Here is an 18,356-nt window from a genome sequence, read left to right on the forward strand (position 1 = left end):
GTATGCTGAGAACCTTTACCAAGAATTGGACACAGAAAGGGGTGGAGATGAAGACTTTCCAAGCCTGGCACATTCACTGGGTAGAGGCCTTGTTTTCATGCCTGAACTTAGCCTGGTATACTAGCTGCTCAGTGAGTGTGTATTACATAAGCAAATATCCTATTCCTGTATACTAGTGAGCAGGATTCTTGTGCTACATATGGTCTATCAGATTTTCATTGCAACAAAACAACGTGAAAGTCTTATGGATTTTGATTTTTTTTTTTTTTTTTTTTGAGATGGAGTTTTGCTCTTGTCACCCATGCTGGAGTGCAATGGCGTGATCTTGGGCCACAGCAACTTCTGCCTCCTGGGTTCAAGTGACTCTCCTGCCTCAGCTTCCTGAGTAGCTGGGATTACAGGCATGTGCCACCATGCCTGGCTAATTTTGTATTTTTAGTAGAGATGGGATTTCTCCATGTTGGTCAGGCTGGTATCGAACTCCCACCTCAGGTGATCCTCCCACCTCGGCCTCCCAAAGTGCTGGGATTACAGGCATGAGCCACTGTGCCTGGCAGGATTTTGATTTCTTAAGGTCTGCAGTTGGTTTCCTATTTTACCTGTGGAACCCTGCAAAAATGAATTTTAGACTATCACAATTTAAATATATGACTTTCTTGCCTGTAACCCCAGCTATTTGGGAGGCTGAGGCAGGAGGATTGCTTGAAGTCAGGAGTTTGAAACCAACCTGGGCAACATAGCGAGACCCTGTCTCTAAAAAAAGAAAAAAGAAAAAAATTAGCCAGATGCTGTGGTGTGTGCCTGTTTTCCTAGCTACTTGGGAGGCTGAGGTGGTAGGATCATTTGAGCCCAGGAGTTCAAGGCTGCAGTGAGAAATGATCACACCACTGCACTCCAGCCTGGGTGACCCTCGCTCTTCTCGGCTCACTGCAGTCTCCGCCTCCTGGGTTCAAGCAATTCTTCTGTCTCAGCCTCCCGAGTAGCTGGGACTATAGGCACGTGCCACCACGCCCAGCTAATTTTCGTATTTTTTAGTAGACACGGGGTTTCACCATGTTGGCCAGGATGGTCTTGATCTCTTGACCTCATGATCTGCCTGCCTCGGCCTCCCAAAGTGCTGGGATTACAGGTGTGAGCCCGGCCGAGACCCTGTCTCTTATAATAAATAAGTGAGTGAATGAATTAATTAATTAAATTTTTTTATCTGAAGCATATGGCAACAGAGGCTAACATGCAATAGCCAAGAATTCCATTACAACTTTCATTAAACTGTAGAGGCTCTATCCTAAACTGTTGAAAGTTATTTATATCAGAAATATACTTACATAATGAAATTGATGGAATATATCTGTACACAAAATGGTGCTGTTGGAAATTAGATGTTTACTATGATATTGATTAGTTACTGTTTATTTTGAACTTTTAAGTCTCAGTTTATTCAGTTATTCCAATAATGTAATCAACTTGTTCAGGGATATAGGCCTCTACAGCTTGGCAGCATATATCTGACTAGTCTTTCTAGAATCTCATAAAATATACTTGACCATTGTAGCAAAGAGGCATTTAGTAATTGATGCATTTTTAAAGAGTATCTTCCTCTCAGATCCCCCCAGAAGCATTGATTGTCTATGGAAATGTACCTTATAGATGAGCTGAATAATTTCCTTTTATCCTGAAGTCTTTGTTTTCTTGTTGGAAAATTGGAAAACAATGTCTAACTGAGTCATTGTCATTTAGACAAAATGTTATAAAACCCTGTAGAACACAAAGTTCTGCTTATCAGATTCTCTTAGAAGATGAGCTGTTGAGCGACAGGTCTTCTGTTGTCCCATCTCTGCTTATTCAGCTTGTTAACTGGGGAATCATTCTCTGTCCTCTCCCTTTTTTTTATATTAATAGGAAACTTCCATTTTAGAAGAATACAGTATCAATTGGACTCAGAAGCTGGGAGCTGGAATTAGTGGTCCAGTTAGGTAAGAGATCCATATGAGAAACTATGGCAAAATGTTGGCATGTGCAAACACTGAGAAGGGCCATTTGAAATACATCTTGAATTAGACACATCAGGTGTGCCAGGTTTGAGAAATAGGCTGAATTTAACAAGTACAGGTTTTTATGTTAGGCTTTTTCTCATGTATTTAGAAATTAGTTAAGAGTGACTGAGTCCCATGGTCTTTTTGTAGAGTCATTTAAGATGTCGAGACTGGCCAGGCGCGGTGGCTCATGCCTGTAATCCCAGCACTTTGAGAGGCCGAGGCAGGCGGATCATGAGGTCAGGAGATCGAGACCATCCTGGCCAACATGGTGAAACCCCGTCTCTACTAAAAATACAAAAATTAGCTAGGTGTGGTGGTGGGTGCCTGTAATCCCAGCTACTCGGGAGGCTGAGGCAGGAGAATCACTTGAACCAGGGAGGCAGAGATTGCAGTGAGCTGAGATCATGCCACTGCATTGCAGCCTGGCCACAGAGCGAGATTCTGTCTCGAAAAAAAAAAAAAGGTATCGAGACTGTGGGGCCACTGTGAGAGTCACCTGTAGCCAGCTGAGGCCATTATTTTTTCATTGACCCACAGCAGCAAGTTGCTGTTGCATGGCTTAGAAGCTGAGACCTGAGCATTGGCTGCTGGGCAGAGGGGTGAGATGCTTCTTTCCCCCACCTGCTACCCTTGGGGGCAAGTTTGTTCTGATGCACCTGGCCATATCCTTGATGTGAAGTACAAATCTCAGAGAAAAAACTTGTTAAATTAATTTTCATTCTAACATACATGATCTCTGATTGATTTTTTTTCTCCAAATCTAGAGTCTGTGTAAAGAAATCTACTCAAGAACGGTTTGCACTGAAAATTCTTCTTGATCGTCCAAAAGCTAGAAATGAGGTATGCTTTATTGCCTCAACTTAATTAAATATTTGAAGTGCCTAAGAATTGTTCTTTTGCAAGTAAGGCAGCTTCCTAGAGAGAATACAGTGATGCATAAAAAGTTTTATGTCCAAACTTTACCTCTCTTCCCCATTCATGCTATCATAGTAAAGTAGTCCTAGATCTGTCAGTGTCAAAGGCCATTGAGTCATTTCCTTTCATTCAGCTCTTGTTCTTTTAAAATTAATGTGATTCTTGTACCCTCATGTATTCAGATTTACCTCAGTTATGCTTATTGAAAAAGGTACTTAAAGGTGGAGATAAAATAGCACGAGGAAGGGTCAGGTGAATGGTGTATAAAAGTGATACTACAGGAGGACTCTGAGGATATTTCTAGTTTGTTTCTTCTTTTTGAGATGGAGTTTCACTCTTGTTGCCCAGGCTGGAGTGTGATGGCGCAATCTCAGCTTACCGCAACCTCTGCCTCCCGGGTTCAAGTGATTCTCCTGCCTCAGCCTCCCGAGTAGCTGGGATTACAGGCATGCGCCACCACGCATTTTTTGTATTTTTAGTAGAGACGGGGTTTCTCCATGTTGATCAGGCTGGCCTTGAACTCCTGACCTCAGGTGATCCACCCGCCTCGGCCTCTCAAAGTGCTGGGATTACAGGCGTGAGCCACCGTGCCTGGCCTTTAGTTTTTAAAAATATACATTGGGTTTGTTTTTGTTTCTGTTTGAAACCGGGTCTTGTTCAGTCACCCAGGCTGGAATGCAGTGGCACGATCATGGCTCACTGCAGCCTTGACCTCCCTAAGCTCAAGTGATCCTCCCACCTCCGCCTCCTGAGTAGCTGGGACCACAGGCATTTGCCACCGTGCCTGGCTAATTTTTTTTGTATTTTTTGTAGACATGGGTTTTTGCCATGTTGCCCAGGCTGGTCTTAAACTCCTGGGCTCAAGCGATCTGCTTTGGCCTCCCAAAGTGTTGGGATTACAGGTGCGATCCACTGCCCCTGGCTACTATACATTGGTTTTAAATTATCTGGATATGGTAATGACATTCTAATAACATGTGCAATGAAGGACTTCTTTTGCATAAAGAGATGCGAATAATTTCTAAAATGAAATGAGTTGTTTGCCAGATTTTCATTTGCAAATAAATGGAACAGTAGGAAGTAAATATGTTGGTGAGGTTTTATTCATGGAAAAAGCATTAAGGAGATAATCTTTGAAAACACTGGGTTTTTACATCACTCTGGGTGATAAAGTTTTTATTGTAATTAGCTTGTACCTAGTATGGTCAGTTTTAGGAGAGAAAATGTTGGTATCCCCTACCTATGGAAACATTTCCTCTGTTCTCTTTAAGGTACGTCTGCACATGATGTGTGCCACACACCCAAACATAGTTCAGATTATTGAAGTGTTTGCTAACAGTGTCCAGTTTCCTCATGAGTCCAGCCCTAGGTAAGACTACACAGTGTCATCATCAAATGCCCATATGTAGGCCAATGTGTAGTGGAGCCACCTCTCTTTTATGTGCTCCCTCCCCTTCCCTCTCCTTCTTCTTCCTACCCTCCCTTCCTCTGCTCTTTCTTCTCCCTCTCCCCCTCCATCTCCCTTTTTGTAATTTGGAAAATGTCAAGCATTTGTAAAAGCAGACAGAATTGTGTAATGAATCTTCAAGTTCTCATGATCCATCCTCAACAGTAATCCTCTCTTGGCCAGTCTAATTTCATCTATGCCCCTACCACACTCTTCAGGTCCCCTGATGATTCTGATTACTTTCTCATTTCAAGAAAGCATTTAATGTAGAATTTAAACAGATTCTATTTCAAATCAGTGAAAGGGGCCCAAATATTATTCTAGGCAAAGTCTTAGAGGCTGATAAAACAAAAAGCCTTTATTATTGCTTAGTCTGACTTTCCTTTTAAAGAAAGAAATCAACATTATTCTTTTAGTTACCAAATGTTTGGCAAGCATATTGGGTGGCATTCTAAGTCTCTTTGATGAAATTCAAAATTAAATAAGGTATGGTCTTTTTGGGGAAGACTGAGATGTAAACCCATCATCATAGCAGTGCAATAGGCACTAAGGACAGGCATCTCTAAAATATTCTAAGCTTACAAAGGAGAGGAGCTGCTAACTATAGTCTGGGAGGAGAGGTGTCTCACAAAGGCTGTGTGGAAGCTAGTACTTGAAGGAAGGGTAGGAATTTTCCAGATGGAAAAAGAAGATAGAATTTTAAAAACAAATGGGAAATCAAACGATTATTTTTCACAACTGTGCTCTGTTGGTGAAAGCATTTGGATGGAAGCTGGAAGCATATACGAAAGAATGGTAGCCAAAAATCACATTAAAATTTTTTTTTCACAACATGAGAATTTTTGCTCTTAGTTAGTAACTGTGTTACCCTGGACTTAGGAAGTTGTTACACACTTTGTAGATGCAGTATCTTTAGGTCAGCTTCTTAATGTTTCAGGGTTTTTTGTTTCTTTTTCTTTTTTTTTTTTTAACTTAACAAAATCAAATGCTTTCAAACAGGGCCCGACTCTTAATTGTAATGGAGATGATGGAAGGGGGAGAGCTATTTCACAGAATCAGCCAGCACCGGCACTTTACAGAGAAGCAAGCCAGCCAAGTAACAAAGCAGGCAAGTTAACCCCAGGTACCAATCAAACTGCCAACAAAGTTGGTTAACAAGCGCAATTTCATTGGGGGGAAGAAAAGAAAACTTAAAGAAAAGCTCTATTTGACTTCTCATTGCCTGCTTTGTTATGTAATCAGAAAAGATGTTTTGACAGGAGAAATGTGACCCCTTTTATACTTGGGGGTGGGGGTACTGTGTTCTTAATTGGTTGTCAACTGTTTCCTGAGGCTGCTGTGAGATTTCAATAAACTCTGGAAGGAAGGCGATCTTAACTGCTTTGTAGACTGCAGGTATCTCTAGGCATGTAGCTACCAAGTACTGTTATTGGACTTTGCGATAAAATGCTGCTGATACCACCTGAAAGATTGTATGGTATAAAAATATATTCTAAGAGAATTGTACATAAGATGCTTCCTGCATGTGAGCCACCTTTCTGTGATTTCTTCAGATTTAATAATATCCTAAGATCTTTGTAATTCTAGATTATTCCTGGTTATATTCTATGTTGACATCACATTTTATTGCTGTAGAAATGATTTATGTCACAAACAATACTAGGAATCCAGCTGATAATCACGTCTTGAGAGGTGAAAAGCTAAACCCTCAATGCTTATCTTCATACCAAGCAAGCAAAGCAAAGAGAATTAGGAAGCACAGCCCAATTGCTTAATAAAAAGTTCTTCCAAGTTTCCCATGAGCCTTAAGCAATTTTGGATGCCTCCTTTGTGGTAGGGAGGAACTGATACCTTGGATTGCTGAGAAAATTCCATATTGAGAGTTAAAGAACAAGTAGAATCTGTTCTTTCTGTTTGATTTTTAAAATTATACCTTTAATTTTTTCAAATATTAGGATTAAAGGATGAGCTCATTATCTTCTATAAAATAAAACCCCTTCAAATCCACGTAAACAGGCAACATTTTCAACAAGCATGATGAGCAAAATGAGTTTCCAGTATTAGTTGGAAAAACCCAGTCAGCTGAGTTCTTGACCCTCAGCTCCCTGGAGAGTGCCATTCTTGTCTGAGCCAGGCCAGCCTGCCGGTAGCCCTGCTGTGGGAACTGCGCCTGCTGACCATTGTTCAGCTTAGGTGTTTCTGCAGTGCCTGTCATACCTCAGATGAATGAAAGTGGGAGCATTTCATTTTTCCCATTTCTTACAGGATTTACCCATCAGTTTATTCTGACAAAGAATTGATGTACGATCATATTTTTCTTTCTGTTTGACAAAATACAAGTTGCAGTTAAACTAAGCTTAATCCATTCTGTTTCTTGGTATTCCAAGTTTTTCTTAATTTCTGCTTTAAAATTGAAACTGAACGCAGTCTTAAGGCTTGTTTTTTAACATCCTGAGTTCTCTACACCGGGTGTATTAAAGAGTGATCTCTTCTAAGAAGCGGCTGTTCCATTGTGTCTTTTTTCAGATAGCTTTGGCTCTGCGGCACTGTCACTTGTTAAACATTGCGCACAGAGACCTCAAGCCCGAAAATCTGCTTTTTAAGGATAACTCTTTGGTGAGAAGACTGTTTTTCTGCATTTTAGTGCTGCTACTCTTAACATAGTTCAGGAGTGGGTGTGTTTGGAGCGCTCTGAATTCATGGTGAAAAAGCTTTAAGCCAAAGTGCTTCAAACAGCTTATTTCTTCCATTTGTTCCCTTGCTAGAGGCTCAGAGAAGCTGTACTACTGTACTCTTGGCATTGATAATGTTGGATGATATTGATATGTATTTGTGGGACTTATGATTTTGGATATTATTTGGAGGACCTTTGGGAAGGGGCAGGAATCTGTATGCTGTTATATATTATCTCGTTTCATTTGCTGTTTTCCCTTTCAGCCCTGTCCCCTGCCCCATGTCCCACCAGATAAGTTGCTCTGGCTATCATGAAGCTTATGGCAGATATTAAAAGTGAAGTAGCACCCCAGATTGATGAAAGGTGATGGGCTCATAGAGTGAAGGGGCCCTAGGCCAAGACCTTGACGTTAGTGCTGCCCTTACAAGTTCGAAAACAAAAATAGCTGTGTGAGTGGGTAGGAATTCCTTACTTCTGCATTACTAAGAACAGTTCCTCAGTGTGAATCATTGTCTCCAGACCTGGGGACATGTTATTTTCGTAAGTTCGCATCTCAGCCAGAAAGAAACTTGTTAGAGCTCAGGGTAATATGTCTTGCAACTGGATTTTCCTTTAATGTTTACTGAGCACTCTGGAGCAGTGACTCCTTTTTTTTTTAATTTCAGGATGCCCCAGTGAAGTTATGTGACTTTGGATTTGCCAAGATTGACCAAGGTGACTTGATGACACCCCAGTTCACCCCTTATTATGTAGCACCCCAGGTAAGCATGTGCGGTTTCTGTCCTAAGATCTGTCACCAAGCTGCCCATCGACTCATGTTCCTTCTATTCTACAGCACAAGTAGGCATATATTACAGATGGGAGGGGGAGAACTTAGCTTTAGAAACCTACAGATTGCTTTATTTGGTGTAGATCTTTTATTCTTTTAAAATCAACTTTAGCCAGGCACGGTGGCTCACGCCTGTAATCCCAGCACTTTGGGAGGCTGAGGCGGGCGGATTACAAGTTCAGGAGATGGAGACCATCCTGGCTAACACGGTGAAACCCCGTCTCTATTAAAAAAAAAATACAAAAAATTAGCCGAGTGTGGTGGCACACACCTGCAATCCCTGCTACTCAGGAGGCTGAGGCAGGAGAATCACTTGAACCCGGGACGTGGAGGTTGCAATGAGCCGAGATGGCACCACTGCACTCTAGCTTGGGCGACAGAGCGAGACTCTATCTAAAAAAAAATAAATAAATAAAATAAACTTTATTGAGGTATGATTTAGAAGTATGATTTACATACAGTAAAATACCTCCACTTCAAGGAGAGTTTGATGAGTTGTAACGAATATATATCCCATATGGCGACCACCACATTGAAGATGTGGAACACGCCCCTCACTTCACAAGCTGCCTGTGCCACTTTGCAGTCAGTCCCCTCTCAACTTAACCCCTGGCCCTAGGCAACCACTGACATGCTTTCTGTCATTATTGGTTAGTTTTGCCTGTTGAAGAATTTCAGAAAAATGTAATCGTGGACTTTGTATGCTTCATTTCTTTTGCTTAGCATGTTTTTGAGATTTGTCCACGTTCCTGCATTTATCACTCGTTAATTCCTTTTCATTGCCAAGTAGTATTTCATTATATACCTAAGCTGCATTTGTTTTTTCCATTCACTGACAGGATTTTGGGTTGTTTCTCATTTTTGTCTATTATGAAGAAAGCTGCTAGGAACACTTCATTTGCAGTTTTTGGGGGACATGTTCCCCCATGCCCATACCTTTTTTCCAAAATGGCTATACCATTTTATGCTTCTACCAGCAACATATAGCGTTCCAGTCATTTCACATTTTTACTAACGCCTCATGCTTGTTGCTTGTCAGCATTTGTCATTTTAGTCATTCTGGTAGGGGGCAGAGTGTTACTTCATTATAGTTTTAATCACGACATTGTCCTGATGGCCACTGTTTTGGAGCACTTTTTGTACATGTGTATTGGCCATTCTGTTGTGAAGTATGGGCATTCATCTCTTGCCTTTTTGTTATTGTTGGTTTCTTGTTAAAGAATTGAGGTATAAGAATTTTAAAATATTCTGGACACAGGTTCTTTGCCATATGTATGTTATATTCTTACTGCTACTGTAACATATTGCCACAAACTTAGTAGATAGAAACAACAGAAATGTATTATCTTATACTTCTGGAAATAAGAAGTCTGAAATGGTACTCAGTGCTATAATCAAGGTGTCAGCAGGGCTGTGTTCCTTTTGGAGGCATTTCTTGCCTTTTCCAGCTTCTAGAGGCTGCCTACATTATTTGGCTTGTAGCCTCTTCCTTCATCATCAAAGCCAGTAGCATAGCATCTTCCAATGAATGTCTCTCTCTATGACTTTGACCCTCTTGCCTGCCTCTTGTAAGGACCCTACTGATCACATTGGCCTTACCTGGATAACTCCCCATTTTAAGATTCTTAATTATTCTGCAATACAAGGTAACATAATCCCAGGGATTATAACATGGACATCTTGGGGGGCCCATTATTCTGCCTTCCATATATATATCATGAATATTTATCTCAGTCTGTGACTTGCCTTTTAATTTTCTTAATGGCCTTTGAATAGCAGAAGTTTTGAATTTTAATGAAGTCTATTTCACCTTTTTTTTTTTTAATTGTTCCTAAGATCCACAAGCATAAATATTTTCTCTGATGTTTTCTTATAAGAGGTTATAGCTTTAGCTTTTACATTTGGGTCTGTAATTCATTTGAGTTTGTGTATGTATGAAATGAGAGACCAGGTTCTTTTTTTCCCCCTTAAGGGTGTCAAGTTGTTGCAGCATCATTGGTAAAATGTTTTTTACAAATCATTATTTGTAAAAGGATTTGTAAAAGGATTGCATCATTGAATTGCAGTTTTTTTTCGTTTTGTTTTGTTTTGTTTTGTTTGAGACGGAGTTTCACTCTTTTTGCCCAGGCTGGAGTGCTGCTGTGGCGCGATCTCGACTCACTGCAACCTCCGCCTCCCAGGTTCAAGCAATTCTCCTGCCTCAGCCTCCCAAGTAGCTGGGATTACAGGAGCCCGCCACGATGCCCAGCTAATTTTTTGTATTTTTAGTAGAGATGGGGTTTCACCATATTGGCCAGGATGGTCTTGATCTCTTGACCTCGTCATCTGCCTGCCTCGGCCTCCCAAAGTGCTGGGATTACAGGCATGAGCCACTGCGCCTGGCCTGAATTGCAGTTTTGTTGAAAACCAGCTGGCCATATATCTGTTGGTCTTTTCTGGATTCTATTCTGTTTGTTAAATATATGTATGTGTCTATAGCAAGAGCATCTACATTATTGTAGCTTCATATTATATCTTGACTTCAGATTCATTCTTTTTCAAAATTGTTTTGGCTATTCTAGATCCTTTGCATTTCTCTACATTTTAGAATTCACTTCTGTATAACAGAAAAGCCTCCTGGGATTTGACTGGGATTGTATTTAATCTATAGATGAATTTGGAGAGAATTGATGTCTTAACAATATAAAAGTCTCCCAATCGATGAACAAGGTATATATCTCTCTATTTAGGTCTTTAATTTTTCTCAAAAATGTTTATGCTTCTTAATGTTACAGGTCTTGCACATATTTTCTTAAATTTATCCTTAAATTTTGTTTTTGGATGCTATTGGAAATGATATTGTAAAACATTTCAGCTGGGCGGGGTGGCTCACACCTGTTATCCCAGCACTTTGGGAGGCTGAGGCAGGTGGATCACCTGAGGTCAGGAGTTCGAGACCAGCCTGGCTGCCATGGTGAAACCCCATCTTTACTAAAAATACAAAAATTTGCTGGGCGTAGTGGCCGGTGCCTGTAATCTCATCTACTTGGGAGGGTGAGGCAGGAGAATCTCTTGAACCCGGGAGATGGAGGCTGCAGTTAGTTGAGATCATGCCATTGCACTCCAGCCTGGGTGACTAGAGTGAAACTGCGTCTCAAAAAAAAAAAAAAAAATTCCTTTTCTAATTGTAACTAGTTTATAGAAATACTAGTGTTTTTTTTGTTTGTTTTGGGTTTTTTTTTTGAGATGGAATTTCGCTCTTTGTTGCCCAGGCTGGAGTGCAGTGGTGCAATCTCAGCTCACTGCAACCTCTGCCTCCCGGGTTCAAGCAATTCTTCTGTCTCAGCCTCTGGGATGACGGGTGCCCGCCACCACACCTGGCTAATTTTTATATTTTTAGTAGAGACAGGGTTTCACCATGTTGGCCAGGCTGGTCTCGAACTCCTGACCTCAGGTAATACATCCGCTTTGGCCTCCCAAAGTATTGGAATTACAGGTGTGAGCCACTGCCCCCAGCCATACTAGTGACTTTTTTTTGGAGATGGAGTCTTGCTCTGTTGCTCAGGCTGGAGTGCAGTGGCGCGATCTCTGCTGACTGCAATCTCCGCCTCCCAGGTTCAAGTGATTCTCCTTCCTCAGCCTCCTGAGTAGCTGGGACTACAGGCGCCCGCCACCACGCCCGGCTAATTTTTTTTCATATTTTTAGTAGAGATGGGGTTTCACCTTGTTAGCCAGGATGGTTTCAATCTCCTGACCTCATGATCCGCCCACCTTGGCCTCCCAAAGTGCTGAGATTACAGGCATGAGCCACTGTACCCGGCCCATACTAGTGATTTTTGTATATTGACTTTGTGTCTTGGGACCTTGCTAAATTCATTTATTAAATCTAGTAAATTTTTTGTAGATTTATTAGGATTTTCTTTTTTTTCTTTTTCTTTTTTGAGAGCCTAAAAGTGGGCATGCCTCTTCTGTTGCTCGGCCTTTAGTGTTGGGTTTGAGGGTTAAATCAGTCTACTCAAAAGTTGAGCTGAGTGTGAGTTTTGTTGTTGCTATGGTTGTCTTCAGTGCCTCAGAGGCATGGGATTCCTGTTTTGTTACCTTATGGTTAGGTGGGGTCTGAAATGCCATTTTTTTTTTACTTAAAAAAAATTTTTTTTTTAGATATTCCACTTCTACCCTCAGTCTTGGCCTTGCTAGTGCACCTGTACCTCAGAGGGGATCTCTCTTTACAGTCTTGGCCCCCCCTTAGCAATAGATTGCTGTCAGTTACTGCTTGCTCCCTGCAAGCCCGCAGAAAGGGAGATGGCAGTGGGGGACCGAGAGGTATGTTTCTCTGCTGTTGGGCAGGACCTGTGTTCTTGAGTCTCATGAACATCTGGTGGAAGTCTGTGCAGAAGAGCATGGGAGCAGGCATGAGTCTTCCTTGTTTCTATGGCTCCTAGAGGGTCTGTACTCTTATCCCAGCCCACATTTTGCCTTTAGCAGTTTGTTAAAAACCTCCCTGAATTCTTTTTACCCAAATGGCATGTGATATCACTTCCTCCTGGGCTCTGCCATAGGTGAGCCAGCTTTCACTCCCCATCTCTCCTTGGAAGGGCCTGACTTAAAGATTTCAGAATAATTGGTTGCCCTGAGACCTGATCCTTGATGGGTTCAAAAAAAGTGATGGGCCGGGCGCAGTGGCTTATGCCTGTAATCCCAACACTTTGGGAGGCTGAGGGGGGCGGATCACTTGAGGTCAGGGGTTCAAGACTAGCCTGGCGAACATGGTGAAACCCCGTCTCTACTAAAAAGACAAAATATTAGTCGGGTGTGGTGGCAGCCACCTGTAATCCCAGCTTCTCGGGAGGCTGAGGCAGGAGAATTGCTTGAACCTAGGAGGTGGAGGTTGCAGTGAGCAAAGATTGAGCCATTGCACTCCAGCCTGGTGACAGAGCGAGACTCCATCTCAAAAAAAAAGATGATTTTATAATTTATCTTTGACACTTTCCAGCTTTCTATATCCTAGCAGAAACAGAAATCCCAACAATTTGGGTGGAAGGAGGGTGAGGATCAAAAAACTACCTATGTGGTACTATGCTTATGTAAAACCTGGGTGACAAAATAATCTGTATACCAAACCCCTGTGAAACCACTGCAGTTCACCTATATAATTAACATGTATAACGCACATGTACCCCTGAACCCAAAATAAAAGTTAAAAAAAAAAGTCCCAACAGTTTGATTATGTGTGCATTCTTGTTCCTTTGTTTTTCCTGCCAGGGATCTCTTGAGCTCCTGGGATCTGTTGGTTTATGGTGTTTATCAAATGAACACCATATCAAATAAAAATTAGGGAATTTTTCAGACATCATCTCTTCAACGATTTTTCTACTCCTCTACTTGCTTTCTGAGACTTCCAATCAATGACATATATTAGACTGTACAGGGAACTGGAGTTCTGATCTTTTGTATTTTCATCCTTTTTTCCTTTTCTTTCATCCTTTTTTTTCTTTCTGCTTTCCCTTCCCTTCTTCCCTACTGATATATACTCAGTAGTGGCACTGCTGGATGATAAGGTATTTCTAGTTTTAATTTTTTTAGGAACCTTCCCACTGTTTTCCATAGTGGTCATACTAATACACATTCTTACAGTGTACAAAGGCTCCCTTTTTTCCACATCATTATTAACACTTGTTATCTTTTATCTTTTTTAATAGCCACTGTAAAAGGTGTGAGGTAATATTTCATTGTGGTTTTAATTTTAATTTTTTTTTTTTTTTTGAGATGGAGTCTTGCTCCCGGCACAAGCTGGAGTGCAGTAGCATGATCTCGGCTCACTGCAACCTCCACCTCCCGGGTTCAAGTGATTCTACTTCCTCAGCCTCCCGAGTAGCTGGGATTAAAGACATGTGCCACCACGCCCGGCTAATTTTTTGTATTTTTAGTAGAGACGGGGTTTCGCCATGTTGTTCAGGTTGGTCTTGAACTCCTAACCTCAGGTGATCCACTCGCCTTGACCTCCCAAAGTGCTGGTATTACAGGCGTAAGCCACCATGCCCAGCCTATTTTTTTTCTTTAATATTTCTGGCCTACAAATGACTCCATTTGCTCATTTTTTTAATGCAGTGTATGAAAGTTTCAGGTCTTCTACATTTTCACCTGCATTTGGTATGGTCAGTCTTTTTCATTTTGGCCATTTTAGTGGATAAGTAGTGGTATTTCTTTGTAGTTTTAATTTGCATTCCCTAATGAGTAATGATGTCTGCCATCTTTTCTTTTGTGTACACATTTGTGTGTGCACCTGCCTTCTGTATATTTTCTTTGGGAAGTGTCTGTTCAGACCTTTTCTGTATTTACAAAATTGGGTTGTTTATTTTCTTATTATTGAATTTGAGAGTTCTTTGTATATTTTAAATATGAATTCCTTTCTTTCTTTTTTTTTGTTGGAGACAGGGTCTTGCTCTGCCACCCAGGCTGGAATGCAGTGGCACAATCACGACTCACTGTAGCCTCAACCTCCTGGGCTCAAGCGATCCTCCCACCTCAGCCTCCTTAGGAGCTGGGACCATAGGCATATGCCACCACATCTGGCTAATTAAGAAATTTTTTTTTTTTTTTTTTAAGAGATGGGGCCTCACCACATTGTCCAGGCTAGTCTCGAACTTCTGGGCTCAAGTGATCCTCCTGCCTCAGCCTCCTAACTTGCTGGGATTACAGGCATGATCTACCACGTCCAACTGACTCTGACTCTTTTTTTTTTTTTTTTTAAACTCTCCCAGGTTGTCAAGAGATGGATATGAATCTTTCATTAAATCTGTGCTTTGCAAAGATTTTCTCCCAGTCTGTGGCTTATCTTTTCATTCTTTTAACAGTGTCTTTTGAGGAGCAGAAAATTCTAATTTTCATGAATGCCAGTTTATCAGAAAACTTTTTTAAGGCCTGTGCTTTTGGTTTCCTATGTTGAAAATCTTTGTCTAACCCAAGATCAGTCTCCTGTGTTTTCTTCTAGAAGTTTTATATAGTGTTAGGTTTTACATTTAGGTCTGTGATCCATGTTGAGTCAATTTTTATATAATGCATGAGGTATGGATCCAAGTTCACTTTTAGCATTTGGATATCCAGTTGTTCCAGCACCATTTGTTGTTCTGTTTATTTATTATTTATTTATTTATTTATTTATTTTGAGATGGAGTCTCGCTCTGTCACCAAGTTGGAGTGCAGTGGCGGATCTCAGCTCACTGCAACCTCTGCCTCCAGGGTTCAAGCGATTCTCCTGCCTCAGCCTCCCGAGTAGCAGGGACTACAGGCACCTGCCACCACGCCCGGCTAATTTTTTGTATTTTTAGTAGAGACGGGGTTTCACCGTGTTAGCCAGGATGGTCTCGATCTCCTGACCTCGTGATCCACCTGCCTTGGCCTCCCAAAGTGCTGGGATTACAGACGTGAGCCACCGTGCCCGGCCTTAATTTTTATCTTTTAAGCCCCACCCTCAGAAGCAGCCATTCATGAAAAAGGCTATCTTTTCTCTGCGGCATTGCTTTTGAGCCTTTGTCAAAAATCATTGAACATATATGTGTGAATTTATTTTTGGACTTTTTATTCTATTCCATTGATCTCTTTTTCTATCTTTACCCCAATACCACAGTGTCTTGATTACTGTAGCCTTATAATAATTCTTGAAATCAGGTAGCGTTGGCCCTCCACCTTTGTTCTTCATTTTCAAAGTTGTTTTTGCTATTCTGACTTCCTTGCATTTCCATGTGAACTTTACAGTCAGCTGTTGATTTTTATTAAAAAGCCTACTGGGGGTTTTGACTGGGGTTGTTTTAGAGCTATCATTCAATGTGGGAGTGCTGAGATTTTTGTGATATTGAGTCTTCTGACCTATGAGCAAGCTATATCACTCCATTCATGTTTGTCTCATAATTTTGTTCAGCAATATTATGTAGTCAGTTTATAGGTCTCTCACATCTTTGTGAGATTTATTCTTAATGCTTAATATTTTTTCTGCTGTTGTGAATGGTGTTTTATTTTTCAGGTTTAATTAACTCACTTTGTTGTTCTTGTGTAAAAACTCTATATGGTGGTCGTGGTTAGAGCCCAGGTCCTCTGCATGGAAACTTTAGAGTAGGTTTTTTTTTTTTTTTTTTTTTTTTTTGAGATGGGATTTTGCTCTTGTTGCCCAGGCTGGAGTGCAATGGCTCAATCTTGGCTCGCCACAACCTCCACCTCCCGGGTTCAAGTGATTCTTCTGCCTCAGCCTCCCAAGTAGTTGGGATTACAGGCGCCCACCACCATGCCCGTCTAATGTTTGTATTTTTAATAGAGATGGGGTTTCACCATGTTGGCCAGGCTGGTCTTGAACTCCTGACCTCATGATCTGCCTGCCTTGGCTTCCCAAAGTGCTGGGATTACAGGTGTGAGCCACTGCACCCAGCCTAGTGTAGGTTTTTGTAAGATGGTCAGTGAATTTCTGTTAGGTGAGATAGCTGCAGGTCTTAGAGGTGGCACGGAAGATGGCCTTTGCAAAGTTGCCCAAGATGGCACTGCAGCCCCTGGCTAAGCGGTAGCAGTTGTATCCCATCCGCCCCAGCTTCATGGGCACAGGGGCTGAGACAGTATCAAGTAGGTCGGGGTGTGGGATGAAGTCCCCTTGCACAGAGCCTCAGCATCCTGTGACTTTTCAAGGAACAGTGTGGCGCTGCTAATGTTGTGCCCCCCTCTGGAGTCCCTCCTCATGGGACATTAGAGAGGTTGGCCAGGATAATGGTCTCACGGTGGCAGTGGCTACCTCCTTGGAGCACTTAACACCTAGACTGACATGACTGTCATAGTCCCTGATGGTAACAGATGGCTTGAAGCTCATCTGCTGGACAGATCTGCTTTTGCATAGGCATAAGGGCTATCCCCAGGAAAAAGTCAGTGATCTCAGACTCCTTGATGGGCAGGAAGAAGAGATGAATCTCCTCTAGGAACTTCATTTTCATGTCCTTGACCTGAGTATTTCCTTGGCTGATGGATAAATTACTGGTTGTAAGAAAAAAACGTTTTTGGAAGTGTAGTGTTTATGTGGAGTTTTTTTTTGATGGCTGATTGCCAGTTGTTTACCTCCTTCAGTCTTATAGTAGCCTGCCTCAAGGCAGATTATCGGTGGTGTGATTTTCATTAAATGGTCCCCTTTGGTCTGACTCTTGACAGGTACTGGAGGCACAAAGAAGGCATCAGAAGGAGAAATCTGGCATCATACCTACCTCACCGACGCCCTACACTTACAACAAGGTACAGGAAGAGATATTTCTCTTCATTTGACAGATGCAGCCCCTCTCCTTTAGTGAGGTGTTTGTGGCCCTCTGGGAGTGTGGCCAATTCCTTTCTCAACCCTTAATATTCCTGCCCCAAAGAAGCAGCCAGACTCGCAGAAAAGTATTTGGAATTCAAGTTTTTGTTTGATGAAATATCAGATAAGATTCAGCCAGACTTGCAGAAAAGTATTTGGAATTCAAGTTTTTGTTTAATGAAATATCAAATAAAGTTTGTACCCAATTAGCTTTTGCAGCGGTAATTAGGGACTGTGATCATCAATCAGGTTATTTTTTTGACTGTCCATATGGTCCACTGGCCACACTGAAAAGATATGGTTGGCTTGTGTTTTTGAGGTGGAGGCCATTTCTGAGACACAGACACTAGAGAACACTTTGTGGTCATTTATGGCACCATTCTTTCTTACCCCATAAAATACCCAGCTTAGAACAGTATCTGATACACATAACAAGGGCTCCTAAGTGTTACTTGGTAATATTATGGTTCTTAATCTGTAGCCCACATTTCTTTTGTTGTTTTTTTGAGACAGAGTCTCACTCTGTTGCCCAAGCTGGAGTACAGTGGTGTGATCTCAGCTCACTGCAACCTCTACCTCCTGTGCTCAAACGATTTTGCCTCAGCCTCCCAGGTAGCTGAGATGATAGGTGCATGCCACCACACTCAGCTAATTTTTGTATTTTTAGTAGAGTCGGGGTTTCTCCATGTTGGCCAAGCTGATCTCAAACTCCTGACCTCAAGTGATCCACCCGCCTCGGCCTCCCAAAGTGCTGGGATTACAGGTGTGAGCCACCGCACCCAGCCTGTAGCCCATATATTGATCCTGTCTGTTCTTTTTTTTTCTTTTGAGACAGAGTCTCGCCCTGTCGCCCAGGCTGGAGTGCAGTGGCACAATCTCGGCTCACTGCAACCTCTGCCTCCCGGGTTCAAGCAATTCTCTTGCCTCAGCCTCCCAAGTAGCTGGGATTACAGGCGCCTGCCACCACGCCTGGCTAATGTTTTGTATTTTTAGGAGAGACGAGGTTTCACCAAGTTGGCCAGGTTGGTCCTGAATTCCTAACCTCAGGTGATCCACTCGCCTCGGCCTCCCAAAGAGCTGGGATTACAGGCGTAAGCCACCACGCCCAGCCAATCCTATCTGTTCTAAAGCACAAGAGGTTTAGGGCCTCTAGAAAT

The 18,356-nt window shown here is 41.9% G+C and overlaps 1 protein-coding gene across 5 annotated transcripts in view; it reads left to right on the top strand.

The window, feature by feature from the left end:
- Positions 1 to 18,356, top strand: part of MAPKAPK5 (MAPK activated protein kinase 5) — a 52,510-nt gene that overhangs the window by 20,817 nt on the left and 13,337 nt on the right. For 3 of the 5 annotated variants that reach the window (XM_054442170.2, XM_054442169.2, XM_063647100.1), the window contains exons 2-8: positions 1,900 to 1,973; positions 2,801 to 2,876; positions 4,223 to 4,320; positions 5,398 to 5,506; positions 6,925 to 7,014; positions 7,738 to 7,833; positions 17,061 to 17,141. In XM_054442170.2, coding sequence (XP_054298145.1) covers positions 1,900 to 1,973; positions 2,801 to 2,876; positions 4,223 to 4,320; positions 5,398 to 5,506; positions 6,925 to 7,014; positions 7,738 to 7,833; positions 17,061 to 17,141 — 624 coding nt within the window. The remainder of the gene's footprint in view (positions 1 to 1,899; positions 1,974 to 2,800; positions 2,877 to 4,222; positions 4,321 to 5,397; positions 5,507 to 6,924; positions 7,015 to 7,737; positions 7,834 to 17,060; positions 17,142 to 18,356) is intronic. The other 2 variants (XM_054442171.2, XM_054442172.2) reach the window with 1 other exon arrangement.

The sequence above is a fragment of the Pongo pygmaeus genome, chromosome 10, assembly GCF_028885625.2.
Source record: "Pongo pygmaeus isolate AG05252 chromosome 10, NHGRI_mPonPyg2-v2.0_pri, whole genome shotgun sequence".
Lineage (NCBI taxonomy): Eukaryota > Metazoa > Chordata > Mammalia > Primates > Hominidae > Pongo > Pongo pygmaeus.